At 40.4% G+C, this 14,397-nt stretch overlaps 1 protein-coding gene across 1 annotated transcript in view; it reads right to left on the minus strand.

The window, feature by feature from the left end:
• Nucleotides 1-6,853: 6,853 nt before the first annotated feature.
• Nucleotides 6,854-14,397, minus strand: part of opn4b (opsin 4b) — a gene marked incomplete at both ends in the record, with an annotated part of 295,664 nt that continues 288,120 nt past the window's right edge. Inside the window, 2 exon segments of the mRNA XM_084323026.1 lie at nucleotides 6,854-7,102; nucleotides 12,861-12,932. Coding sequence (XP_084179152.1) covers nucleotides 6,854-7,102; nucleotides 12,861-12,932 — 321 coding nt within the window.

The following is a 14,397-nucleotide window of genomic DNA, read 5'->3' on the forward strand; positions in this document are numbered from 1 at the left end:
TACCGGACTCTGATTGTGTCCGATCCTTCCTATGGATAAAGAAATGATCCGCTGGTTGAATCGCGTGATCTGGAACCTCCGGTGTTAGCCATGTTTCGGTGAAGCAAAGGACATTGCAGTCCCTAACGTCTCTTTGATATTGAATCCTTGCTCGGATGTCATCCAGTTTATTGTCTATTGATTGTACATTGGCTAGCAATATACTGGGAAGTGGTGTACGGTGTCGTCTGGATCTCAGCCTGTTTCGGATCCCAGCCCTTTTTCCTCGTCTTCGCGGCGGCTTTTGGTGGTCTAATATCCTGGGCCCCGTTCCCCGTACCTGGATAACTGAGTTAGCCGGATAACTTTCGGTTAAGTCTGACTTAAGCCGGACTTTCCGGCTCCCCGTACCTGGATTTTCCAAATCACCATGACAACAGATCCAAAAGTTTGAGCCTGGTCGAAAGCAGGGTTTAAGTTCAAGTTAGCTGGATGAACCATCGCCACGCCCCCGCAAAGAAGTGACAGCCCGTTTCCTGAAATTATTCCCACAGTCTACGATCTGCATTATACCATTCTGAATTACGTTTTTGTGTTCCATTCTTCCAGAGGGGGCTTTTGAAATGTAAAATAGACCCAAAATGCTGATACTAAATTCACTTTGTCCTAAATAATGCACGTTATATATACCGTGGCGCTCGCTCGGTGCGATGTACACATTATGTGGTTATTTTAATTGTAACTGGGATTAAGATGTCTGATGAGATGCGCTGTTTGACGGATTTGAGAAATTGAATGAGCCGTTGACGTCACATTAATGAATGAGGATAAAGAGATGAAACTTCATTCAAAACAAAGAATATTCTAAACACGGGTCTCTCGTTCATTAATGTATAAACAATGAATTTATCCCATCTGGCACAGTGGCCCAGCGGTAGTGCTCAAACCTGGCAACCCAGCGACTGGGGTTTGAAACCCCGTATTTCCAATATAATTTTTTTGAATATAATATTAATGATTATACGCCAAAGTAGCCTGGTTTTAAGTTAAAATATTATAAATCTACATGCATTGAGGATGTCATTCTTTATATAGCTCTCAACGTGCACCAAATTGAATTATTCCTATATTGCAAAAAGAAGGAAAAGACTAGGGTTTCGAACCCCGGTCGTCTGCGTGAAAGTCAAAAGAACAACCCGTTAGACCACAGTGGAGATAAGTAAAAGATCGACCACACATCAATCAATGGGTAAGAGAGCCGTATCGTAATTCTGTATAACAGTTTAACTAATTATTTTCGCTAGCAAGATCTCATTTGATTATTCAATCCAGCAGGCAAGTTTAAAGAAATATAATCTGATTGATTGAGGTAATGAGGGACTTAAAATTTGCCTATAGATAACGCATTTAACTTGTCGGCGAGGCGATTGAGCCGTATTGCAATCTGTCAATAAAGTTTTAAATCAATTAATCAATCAATGCCGTTAGAGAATCAGGATCTCTGCCATCGATACGTGCTGGCTTTTCAACTGGAGCGGCCGCGCGCATTTAGCCTGGGTCTCAAGTCTGGCTTGAGTTAACGAGACTGAATCCACCTTCGAGGAACAGGAAAATCCCGGCTTCAAACATCGGGTTAACTGAATCTGGATAATGACATCTTGATCGACTTAGTTGAACCAGGTACGGGGAATAGGGCCCTGCTCTCCCGTTTGGAGCACTGGGTTGGCATTAAAGGCCAAGCCCTGGAGTTTTTTTTAGACCATATTTGTCTGAGAGAAGTTTTTTTGTGTTAGCCTGGGCGACGCTGTATCCTCCACAGCACCTCTCCCCTGCGGGGTTCCCCAGGGCTCAATTCTCGGGCCAATTTTATTTGTGTTGTATCTGCTCCCCTTAGGGCCTATACTTCGAAAGCATGGCATCTCCTTTCACTGCTACGCAGATGACAGCCAGATTTACATGCCATTAAAAAGAAACACTAGCAACCCGGTAAAACCACTATTAGCATGCCTTGATGATGTTAAGGCATGGCTGGCATCAAACTGTCTCTGTCTCAATGACAGTAAAGCAGAGGTCATGGTGTTTGGGCCCTCTTGGGCTTTTTGTGAAACCAACAGTCACCAACCTAGGGGTAAAACTTGATTGTGACCTAAAGTTGGACAAGCAGATCAATGCTGTGGTGGGAAAGAGTTTTTTCCAACTTAGGAGGCTGTCCAAGGTCAAACCTTTTTTATCCCGTTCCGTTTTTTAAACGGTTATCCATGCTTTTATGACCTCTCGCCTTGATAACTGCAAAGCCCTATACGTGGGCGTCAGTCAGGCCTCCCTCTCTCGTCTGCAGTTGGTGCAGAACGCAGCTGCCCGTCTGCTGACGGGAACACGAAAGCGGGAGCACATTTCCCCTGTGCTGGCTGCCCTCCACTGGCTTCCTGTGCGTTTTAGGATTGATTTTAAGGTTTTACTGTTTGCTTTTAAATGTTTGAACGGCTTGGCACGGGTTACCTCTCGGACCTGCTGGAACCCTATGTTCCCCCACGGTCCCTCAGGTCCTCTGACCAGCTCCTCTTGGCCGTTCCAAACTCCAGGCTGAAGCTTAGGGGGGACCGTGCTTTTGCAGTGGCAGCCCCAAAGCTCTGGAATGAGCTGCCACTGCATGTTAGGCAGGCCCCCACTCTGCAGGTGTTTAAATCACGCCTCAAAACACATTTATTTGCTCTGGCTTTTGTTCTTTAAACCGTCTTTGAGAGACTGGCCTTTTTATGTGACACATTGTACTGTTTTTATTGTGTGCTTTTATTCAAGTTTTTTATGTTCTATGTTTTATCTTATGTTTGTGGACTTGTACAGCACTTTGGTCAACTTTGTTGTTTTAAATGTGCTTTATAAATAAAGTGGATTGGATTGGATGATTATGTATGGCCCTAGTTCATTGTGTAGGCTGTTTTGTCACGATGAAGGTCGTTCACTTGTGACTGATTAATTTTTAAAACTTGCATGGACCTAAGTGTGCACAACCTTCTTTAATACTGTTCTTTGGTCATCTTAGCGCATTCATTAGTCATCCTTTGATCTTCTCAAAGGAATTCCCTCCATATAACTTTCTTTATGAAAAAAACATATGTCATTATAGGGCGCAAAAAGAAATGTTCTCAGACTCTGTCCAAGTTCTGAGAAGAACGTTTTGTTTTGTTTGAACTTTATCTTGCTCAAATTAGCACTTACATAAAAGGTTTTTCAGAAGATGTGAGTCACTTCCTAGAAAAACTCTTTAGATACGAGATCCAACATATAGACACTGGCAACACACACAGCAGTAAGCAACACTTTTTATTTAGAAAAATAAATAAAAACAACACAAATAAAACATTTTATACATCCATCAACAAAATCAACATCAAACCACCGCTTCATCGGGTTAACATTTAGATTTGAATGCTTTTTTTTAAATATATTTTCATGAAGCCCTATATTCTCATTGTAACATTTAGTTTAATACATTATCATATCATTTAGTATAATTATTACAATTATTGGGTAACAAGTGGGCCACTGTGGGTCTGTGTCAGAGGCGTCTGTGTTACTAAGACAACAGTTCATATCATTATGATAAAAGTTTACAATACATGTAGAGTCAGATTAATTTCATCGCATCTCATTTACAATTTAGTTTCTTTTGAATGACTGGTACAATCATAGTCGATGGCGCAGCAATCGTAAAACTCTCAGAAAGGGAACGGTGCAGTGAGCAGAATGAAATAGAGAAGGATCAATTGTTGACAAGGCCTTATACAGGCTACTACAGAACAAAACACTCAGTGGTGCCCTTTGACTAATCTAATAAACCGGTGACCCTGCAAACACACACACACACGCATGCACGCACACACACACACACACACACACACACACACACACACACACACACACACACACACACGCACGCACGCACGCACGCACGCACGCACGCACGCACGCACACAAACACACAAACACACATACGCACGCACGTGCGCGCACACACACACACACACACACACACACACACACACACACACACACACACACACACACACACACACACACACACACACACACACACACACACACACACACACACACACACACACACACACACACACACACAAACACACAGACACAGCTAAGAGGTTAGGGTGGTGGTAGTTCCATAACCCATTTCCAGCCCCCTATCTCTCCTGACCTGGAATGGAAAGGTCATTGACAAAGAGGGAACATTGGAGCAGTGTGTGTGTGTGTGTGTGTGTGTGTGTGTGTGTGTGTGTGTGTGTGTGTGTGTGTGTGTGTGTGTGTGTGTGTGTGTGTGTGTGTGTGTGTGTGTGTGTGTGTGTGTGTGTGTGTGTGTGTGTGTGTGTGTGTGTGTGTGTGTGTGCATGTACTGTATACAGGTGTGTATGTGTGTGTGTGTGTGTGTGTGTGTGTGTGTGTGTGTGTGTGTGTGTGTGTGTGTGTGTGTGTGTGTGTGTGTGTGTGTGTGTGTGTGTGTGTGTGTGTGTGTGGATGTGGGTGTGGGTGTGGATGTGGATGTGTACACATGTGTATTATCACATGTGTACACACAAATGAAACCTTCATTGTATTCAATGAATAAGTCAAACCCATCCTGGAATATAATAGAGAGAAAGAGGAACATCTGAACAAATATCTTAGAGGTCAGGTGTTACAGAGTCTCAACACGGTCATCTGCCCGTCATCTCTCTTACAGTAGGTAAATCATCTTGTGGTCCAGTAAGACGCGTACGCTGTGCACAGACACACGCACATCCATATATATATTATATATAAACACACTGTGCACAGACGCACACACATGTACAGAAGCACATCATTTTGTCACATGTGCTGTTACACAATGCTCACGTTCAGTACACAAAAAGACAAATAAGATAAACAAGCTTTGTGATGTCATCGTTAGCATGGAGGCTAGAGTTATCAGAACCACAGATTAGCATACTCCACCTAGCCGAAGAACTTAACGGCGATCACAAAAACATTTACAGCTGGGAAATACGCGTATAAGATCGTTTGTATAACGGCCGACCGTTAGTTTTGTAACCGTAAAGTAGCGGCTTGTGAAATAGAAAGAAAACATAGAGAAGTGCAACATTTCTGGATAACCTTGTTGTCCGGTAGCTGAGCCAGTAGGCCTACTTGTAAGTCAAAGCGTTAACATTAGTAAAAGTTTTATCCTTGTTGAAATATATAGTATGACGGAGAGAATGGGTATTGCGGATGATTTCACATATTGCTAACTGCTAAGAGATAAGTCAGTATATAGTCTCACGAGCAGGACATTTAAAACAAGAACAATTTTCATGTGCGATGCGATGAGGTGTGTTTTACAAGGACTACAACATTCCCAGCGTACAGTCCCTCCAGCATCATTTAGATGTTTGTTTTGGTGATTGTTGCAATCAAAAAAGCTTATTTTTGTAGTGGCTTTTTTCCAAAAGTGCGATGCATTTTGTGAGGTTTTATGTGATTTCTTGCTGTTAAATTGTATATAAAAAATATAGGGCCGTCACTATTAACACATGAATTTTAAAACCCTAACAATTAATCACATTGCCCTTTTTGGCCCCAACCGCCTTGCATAACTTTGACTCCCTTCCAGTGGCTTTTACATTCCTGTATCACTCTGGCATGCAAACCACAGGGACAATAGTATGACCAGACATCCCCTGAATTTTATGTTTCCTAACAGATGCTTGCTAATTATGCTAACGATAGATAACAGTGTTGATAACACATTGTCCGAAGGAGCCGTCTGCCAACAAATATATTGTTTCATCAGAGAACAAATGTATTCACAAAATAAATCACCACTCAATGTTGTTAAAGGCTCCTGTGACGGTAAGCACCTCTGAAACTCCTGTGACGGTAAGCACCTCTGAAACTCCTGTGATGGCAAGTACTTCTGATGACTTTCCCTAGTCATTTTGTGACTGCAGCCCCTAGAGACACATTTTGTTATGTTACGCATAAGCATAGCCTATATACGGCTCTGGATTTGGACATTTAAAGGAGCTGTAAGTGGTATTTTATTGTTAAAATAAGTGGTCTACACACATTAACATAACTCTCCATTCCGACAGCCATCACTGATATATAGTGTTTGGTCAGTAACACGGCTCTCCCAGTCCCTCCAATCTGCAGAAAACAGAAAATAGTTTTTCTGGTATCCCTTCCAACTTTATCCAATCAGATAAGAAAGCAAATATGTGCTTGAACCAAGTAAAATTATCTGCCAGTATAGTAAGCAAATTTGGCTTGGCAAGATTTCTTGAAATAAGTAAAAAATATCTAGGGCTCTCTCTGATTAAGTGGGAAGAGATACCAGAACATGTATTTTGTGTTTACTGCAGAGTGGAGGGACTGACCAAACATTCTAGTGATGGCTGTCAGAATGTAGAGCTATTTAGCACTTAATAAGAAAATACCACTTACAGCACCTTTACTGCCAAGAAAGTGTAGGGATTTCGTTAAATTGCAAGACCCTGCAAAATATCACAGAGTTTGGTTGACTTTGCATTCATTATTGCAATCGCAAGACCGCAATATCCTGGAGGGACCGCATAGAGGAGGAAGAGAGGGAGTACCCAGTCTCTTTTTTCAACACACACACACACACACACACACACACACACACACACACACACACACACACACACACACACACACACACACACACACACACACACACACACACACACACACACACACACACACACACACACACACACACACACACACACACACACACACACACACACACACACACACACACACACACACACACACACACACACACACACACACACACACACGCATAGAGTGATGATCACACACTGTCCTTGTCCTTTAGTCTGGAGACACACGGCAACAGTGCCTCCAGCCTGGCGATGTCCAGGGTCTCCCTAGCCGTGGAGCAGATTCTGGAGGCTTGGGACAGTTGCTGTTTCAGGGCGGCGGCTCGGTTGCCATGGGAACTGTCAGAGAGGCAGGGGCTGGACGTGGAAGTGACAATGATGGAGGGGGACGTCTTCTTACATGCCTCCCTTAAGCCTGACTCCCCCATCACGCTTTTCAACTATGTAATTTAGAGGGAGAGAGTTGTAAGGAGAAGAAACGGATAGAGAAAGAGAGAAGGAGAGAGAGAGACCAACACAGAGACATGGACAGAGGACAGTGAGATGAAGAAAAAGAAAGGGATTGAAAGAGAGAGAGAGAGAGAGAACATCACACAGAGGAAAAGTACAACAGTAAATAACATCCATCCCTTTGTTTTTCATTGGGCTGCACTTTGTGCACTATGTACATACAGTATAGTATGTAAGAGATGGGGTGCACGAGAGAGAGAGATGAAGAGAGACAGTAACTCTATCAACAGTTGCTTTGAGTCAATAAGTGTCCTCCACTTATCAGAAGGCATGAGACAGAGCTGATCAGAGTGATTGATCGGCCTCACTGATGAATGCCTTTTCCAGTGTCGGCTTGATGGTAGTTCGAACTGTATCACCTGGTTTGCCAGCTAAGGTCAATGGGTCTCATTCCCCAATATTCTCCAAAGAGTTGTCTTGAAAGACTTATCTTGGAACCGACTGAGACAGAATCAGTCCTCAACACGCTCGTAATATGTCTTAAGTGTCTCAAACTATCACAACTGTGATATCTGCGTTCGAGAATGGCACCATGTCTCAAACGCGAACGCACGTCCCCGTTCAGGTCATTTGCCTACAAAACAACGGCTCCAGAGCTCCTTATGAGGCAACTAATGACGCAGCTGTGTGAAAATGGATGCGGAGGTGCCTTGTGAGTCTTGCGACCCATCGAAATGAGATTAGATTAATGTATTGTCTTCATATATAGTACAGCTCCTGGTACACCTGCCGCAGCGCGCGCGCACACACACACACACACACACACACACACACACACACACACACACACACACACACACACACACACACACACACACACACACACACACACACACACACACACACACACACACACACACACACACACACACACACACTCACGCGCGCGCGCAGTATACTGTAGCCTACGGCATAATGAATGAACGCAGTATAGGCTTATTATTCCATTAATGCCTATGGCGTAATGAATGAACGCAGTATAGGCTTATTATTCCATTAATGACTTGTTGCATTAGGATTTAGTAGATACTATATGCTCTGCCCTACGTACAGTATGCCTAACTTATGTCCAGGGTCTCCCTAGGGTCTCCCTCTCATTTCACAATAATTGCATAATTGTGTTTGAATATCTGAGTAATTAAAGTAATTATACATTTGTCCAAAATAGCTGGTTCAGATATGGTTAATCCAGCTGCCCTGTGATCAGATGAATCCAATAGGTCTCATTCCCGAAATTAAGATATATTCTGGAAGACTTATCTTGGAACCACTGAGACATAATCAATGACAAGTTCCCTCTGAGTCCTGAACGTGCTGGTAATATGTCTTAAGTGGCTGAAAAGGTCGCACAAATTATATGATCTGATATCTGCTTGGAGAATGGCATTCTGTCTTAAACTCGAAAGCGCGTTCCCGTTCAGGTCATTTGCATACAAAACAACGCCTCCAAAGCTCCTTATAAGGCAACTAGTGACGCAGCTGTGTGCAAATGGAATGGCGGAAGTGCTTTGCGAGTCTTGCGAGCCGCGTGATTAAGAAACCTAGCGTCAGTCAGTGCCAATCAGAGAGCGTCTCTGAGAAATGCGGCTAGGTTTCGTAATCACGCTTGCGCGCCATCAAAACTAGATTAGATTAATGTATTGGCATCATATACAGCTCGCGGTACACCTGCCGCAGCGTGCGTGCACACACACACACACACATGCGCGCGCGCAGTACTGTATATGAATGAATGAATGAAATATAATATATATAGCCTACGGCGGGCGTAATGAATGAATGCAGTATGGCTTATTATTCCATAATTAAGCCTATAGGCTACTGTTCATTCGTAGGCGCACACAAGACTTGTTATGGAATATTAATGCAGTCTATTTCCACCGATTAGCTTTAGTTCTTATTTATTTATCCACTGTCATTTCAGTGTTGGTGTGCTATATAGTGTATTTCAATATAAGTTTCTACGTCAAATGTACTCTCTTTTCTGGACTCTTTTTGTATCACAAACAGTACTGTATTTGAAAATCTGGTATGTTATAAATGTATAGATGTAGCAGTACTGTCTATCTGTGTCGTGTGTGTCATATATGTTATGATGAATTGAAAATGGGGGACCCTGATGTAAACAAGACGAAATTCTTTCTCTGGTCTGCATCCCCTTATGTAATTGAGCTGTACTGTACTGTACCCATTCTGCAATCTGTTAATAAAGTTTTCAATCAATCAATCAATCAATTAATCAATCAAACAAAGGTCTGTCCCATTGTATACCAATCAATGGGATACATTGCATGTTGACCTGCATTCTTTCAAATGTATATAATTAATCATTAAAACAGATGTGTAACAAATAAGAAATACAAATTCCACAGAAGGCATTAAATAATTATTATTTTCAATCATTTCACAATAATTGCATAATTGTGTTTGAATATCTGAGTAATTAAAGTAATTATACATTTGTCCAAAATAGCTGGTTCAGATATGGTTAAGCAGCTGCCCTGTGATCAGATGAATCCATATTATTTATTTTTCCGACATCAAATGCGTAATTTCTTATCATACAAATATTGTCATATTTATTTTAATTATGATTAAGTAATTAATTCCAAGGAGGCCTGTAGCGTTGACGTGAAGGAATCACTATGAGAACACAGTCTGTCAAGTTATAATGACATTTTAAATTAGTCAATCAATCATGAGATTTGATCGTGGCTGAGAGCAGATTTAAGAGTGCTCCTCAGCACTCTTAAATCTGATCTCAGGAACATTTGGGGACTCCCACTCCCATCCCTAATATGTCTTAAATGGGCCGAAATCTGGCTAAGACGAAATTCTTTGTCGTAACTTCGTTCGGGAATGAGACCCATTGTATTTATTCTTCCGACATCAAATGCGTAATTTCTTATCGTACAAATATTGTCATATTTATTTTAATTATGATTAAGTAATTAATTCCAAGGAGGCCTGTAGCGTTGACATGAAGGAATCACTATGAGAACACAGTCTGTCAAGTTAATAACATTTTCAATTAGTCAATCAATCATAAGTGTGCTCCTCAGCACTCTTAAATCTGTTCTCAGCCATGCTCAAATCTGATCTCAGGAAAATTTGGGGAATCGCGCTACCAGCCCTAATATGTCTTAAATGGGCAGAAATCTGCCTAAGAGGAAATTTTTGGTCGTAAATCCGTTCGCGAATGAGACCCAATATACCTACTAGATCAGGGGTGGCCAACCTGCGGCTCTTCCATCCATAAAAAAAACAAAAAACAAAAAAAACTTTTTTTTTTACCTTTTTTTTTGTCACTCATTCCATAAGGTCGCAGAATAATTATTTTTTTTAATGGTCCATTTGCATGTTCTTGGTATCTGAATCTAGGGACATATATGGATCAGTGTCAGAAATAGTGTGTCTGTTTGAGTAAATTGTAATGAACCAAAGGAGAATATCAATTCTATTTAATTTTTTTTTTATCTTTGACTGTGAATAACACCATGCTAAAATTGACCAGACCTGAAAGATCTAAGCAAATGAATAAAGGGAAGATGATTAAACAGAAGGTTTTGTAGATACAGTACTGAATTCTGCCATCTTTTTTATAATGTAAATTTCTCGACCATTTTTCATCATATTGCAACACCGTTTTTTGCAAGATGTTCACAGAAAGGTAGAGAAACTAACTGCGTTCTGTTTTATGGCAATAACGTTCAGGTTTGTGGGAGATAATCCCCAAAAATAAGAGAAATAAAAAAGTAAATCCATAATAAGTCAGATGATTGACAGGGGCTGGTGTGAGCTGGGTAGGGTAGTTTTTCGAAATTTTAAAGCCCTGAGTCTCTTCCTTCAAAAGACCACCCGCATTTCATTGTATACTTGTATGCCGTGACAAATAAAACTCTTGACTTGACTTGACTACACTCACTTTTGGATGTGCCACTTCCTCCTGTCAATATGCGCCGGTTTCCGACTCAATGCCCTGAGATTTCTATAATCTTATATTTCACTAATAACAGTTAAAATAATTGGTAAACAAACGTAATGCTGAAAATATACACTTTTACTGTATATCTCGGGCTTAAGAGGTTAACCCTGTGAGGCCCAAATTAAAAAGACATTAGCAACTTCAGAGGCTGAACAACAGGACCAATTGACTATACATGTGCTTAAAGGGGAACTATCTTATAAATGGCCTTTTTCAGTGTTTACCATTGTTTCTTATCTATGTGGACTTATATTAATAGGATCTATGTCTCTAATTCTCATATTGGCGCATTCTTCCAATTCTCCTCTCACAATATTCACCCTCATTGAACTGAGTCATCTGAAAATGTACATATCTGTGATGTCAGAGATTTCTCAGCTGCATAATAATGTGGCAGTTGATGTGGCAGTTGGCACCAGGCCACACAGTGGTTGGAGCCCAGCCTCAAAACGGCTTAAGATCTTGAGGTAGAAAAATGCGGTTTTTGAGTACTTGATTAGAAATACAAAACAATGCATTAAAAAAAAAAAAAAAAAACCTAGGTGTTCCATAGACTCACAGGAATTGTGTAAAAGTGCCCAAATAGTGAAAGAAATAGTAAAATAGTTCCCCTTTAACATTTTTTTAATAAACATTCTTTTTTTTAAATGGCTAAAAGTGATTTTGTAATTTTGCAACCGTGGGTCTCACAGGGTACTTTTACCCCTGTGAGGCCCAAATAAAAAAGACATTAGCAACTTCAGAAGCCAGAGGGTGAGACCTATAAACACATGAAGGGTGCCGTGACTGAAAAAAAAGGTTGAGAAACGCTGGTATATGGTGTGGCTCTTTGTGGTACCACAGTAATTTTTGTGGCTCTTAGTCTCTGACTGGTTGGCCACCCCTGTACTAGATCAACACCCCAGTTCCAGACTGGACCACTGTTGTTCTGGGAAATGAAGGGAGCTAGATCAAATGGCGGGAAGGGTGATTGGATAGGAGTTTAGATGTGGAGACTGTATGAGGCAAAATGGGAGGGTTAAACAGTAGTGAAGACGGATTGGACAGAATGGTTAGAACACTGAGGGAGAAGAGTTGCTAATTGGAGAACATATTTTTGTACTTGTTGCCAGAGGAATAGGCCAGGGAAAATCCACCCTAAACAGGATTTACATTGTGCTATTCCAATGACCTCAGCCAGTCAATTCACTATCTATAAACCTAGACAATGGTCTCCCTAAGCCAGACATCAGAGCTTCAAGAATCTGTGATGTCAGTGACAGTTATAGGAGTTGGTCCATTGACAATGAATTAGTGGCCACCGTTGTGGGCTCATAGAAAATGTGTTTGAGCTATTACATCTAAATTAGTTGTATTTAGATATAAGATGTATAGTTATGAATCAGACATATCCCAGTAGAATCACCATGGGAGCAGGATTTGTCTCTTCGTGACTAGAGTCTTGTCTCTCTGGTATTCAGCTTTAGGACAGAGACTTGTTTCTATCCACAAATTGAAACTAAGATACAATATTATAGAAATAATGGCAAGTTTCATTCTATTTGGGGGTGGATTTTCCCTTTGACCACTATTGTCACTACTATTATTACTGCTACTCCTGCTATTACTACTATTATTCCTACTATTAGGACTGCTAGTCCTCATCCTCCTCTTACTACGATGTTCTACTGGGTGAGTAAGAGAGATAATTGGTGGGCACTTACAATGGCAGGCAGGCGATTGGTTGCTGGGAGGCTGAGGTCACACAGGGTGATGTCATCCGGCATTGTCAGAGTCTGGAAGGAACACAAACCAACACAATCATTAGGTGTTGTTTAGCTTCATTCACTGTAGTGTTAGTTAGGGAGGTGTGTATACTGTGTGATCCCATCATCATAGATATTTCAATGGCAACTAGAAAGGTGTGCTCATTAGAGAGAAAATCTCCACAAGGCGGCAGCATAGACTAATGAAAGCAGCATACAAATGCAAGTTTTGTAATTGCGTTATGCCAATGCCACACTCATTTATTTTTTGCATTCGTAGCACCGCCTATTAATCAATTGCGATTTTTTTGTTGTTGGGACATTTAATAAAAAATATCCACCAAGTCTGGTGATGTTTGGACCAACTCATTGATTTATGGTCAAATTTGGGCCAGGCCCATGCACATGTTTGGAGCTGGTGGCACTATTGGGACATTTTGAAATAGTTTTACACACGTGGTTTGAGGCAAATTTGTAGAGTGATGATCGCTGGATATCTGTATCAAGTATTGTATAACTCTGAGTTACAGAGGAGTTATGACCTTTCAAAGTTAAAGGTTTTAAGTGCTGTCAGGCGATAAAAAAAATGTATCTAATTAATTACAGGATTTGTAATTAATTAATCTAATTAATCACATTTTAATCGCATAACCATTTTAGGCCTGATATTTTATATTCTATAATCATATTTCAAATTGCATGTGTCCGGATGGCAGAATTCAGTACTGTATCTACAAAACCTTCTGTTTAATCAAGTTCAAGTTGTCATACAGAAATACAGAATACTTTAGTATGAAATGCTTCTTTCTGTTTTGCTCCTGAGAGTGTGCTAGATCAAATAAAAAGATAGTATACAATATGTATAATAATAATAATAATAATAATAATAATAATAATAATAATAATAATAATTAATAATAATAATAATAATAATAATAATAATAATAATAATAATAATAATAATAATAATAATAATAATAACTTTAAATGTTAATATAATATAAGTATAAAATAGAAAGTCAAGTACGTAAACAAGTGTAAACAAAACAAAAATGTTCAATATACATATATATATACAATATATACAATGCAGAGTAGAGAAGGTAACTGAGTTACAACAATATACAGTACAGTGTAGAAATGGTGAGGTATAGCTTAGCTTGTGGTGCCACCTTGTGGTGGTGAGGTACAATGAGGTATGAGATGATGTGCAAATCTCTTACCAATAAATATAAAGTGTGTTAAGTGTCTAAAGTGGGTAAAGTGGGTGCTACAGTGAGTTGTTTATTTAAAGTGAGTGTGTACGTGTGGATGTGTGTGCTGTGGGTGTATTTTATGGTTTGTTACATAGTGCTATTGTTCATTGAGCATCCTGATGGCCTGGGGATAGAAGCTCCTTCTGAGTCTCTCTGTGCTTGCCTGACCACAGCAGTTCAAAGAGGCAGTTGTTTGGGTGGCTGGAGTCTTTGATTATTCTCTTAGCCTTACCCATGCA

The sequence above is a fragment of the Notolepis coatsorum genome, assembly GCF_963971535.1.
Source record: "Notolepis coatsorum genome assembly, chromosome: 10".
Taxonomy (NCBI): domain Eukaryota; kingdom Metazoa; phylum Chordata; class Actinopteri; order Aulopiformes; family Paralepididae; genus Notolepis; species Notolepis coatsorum.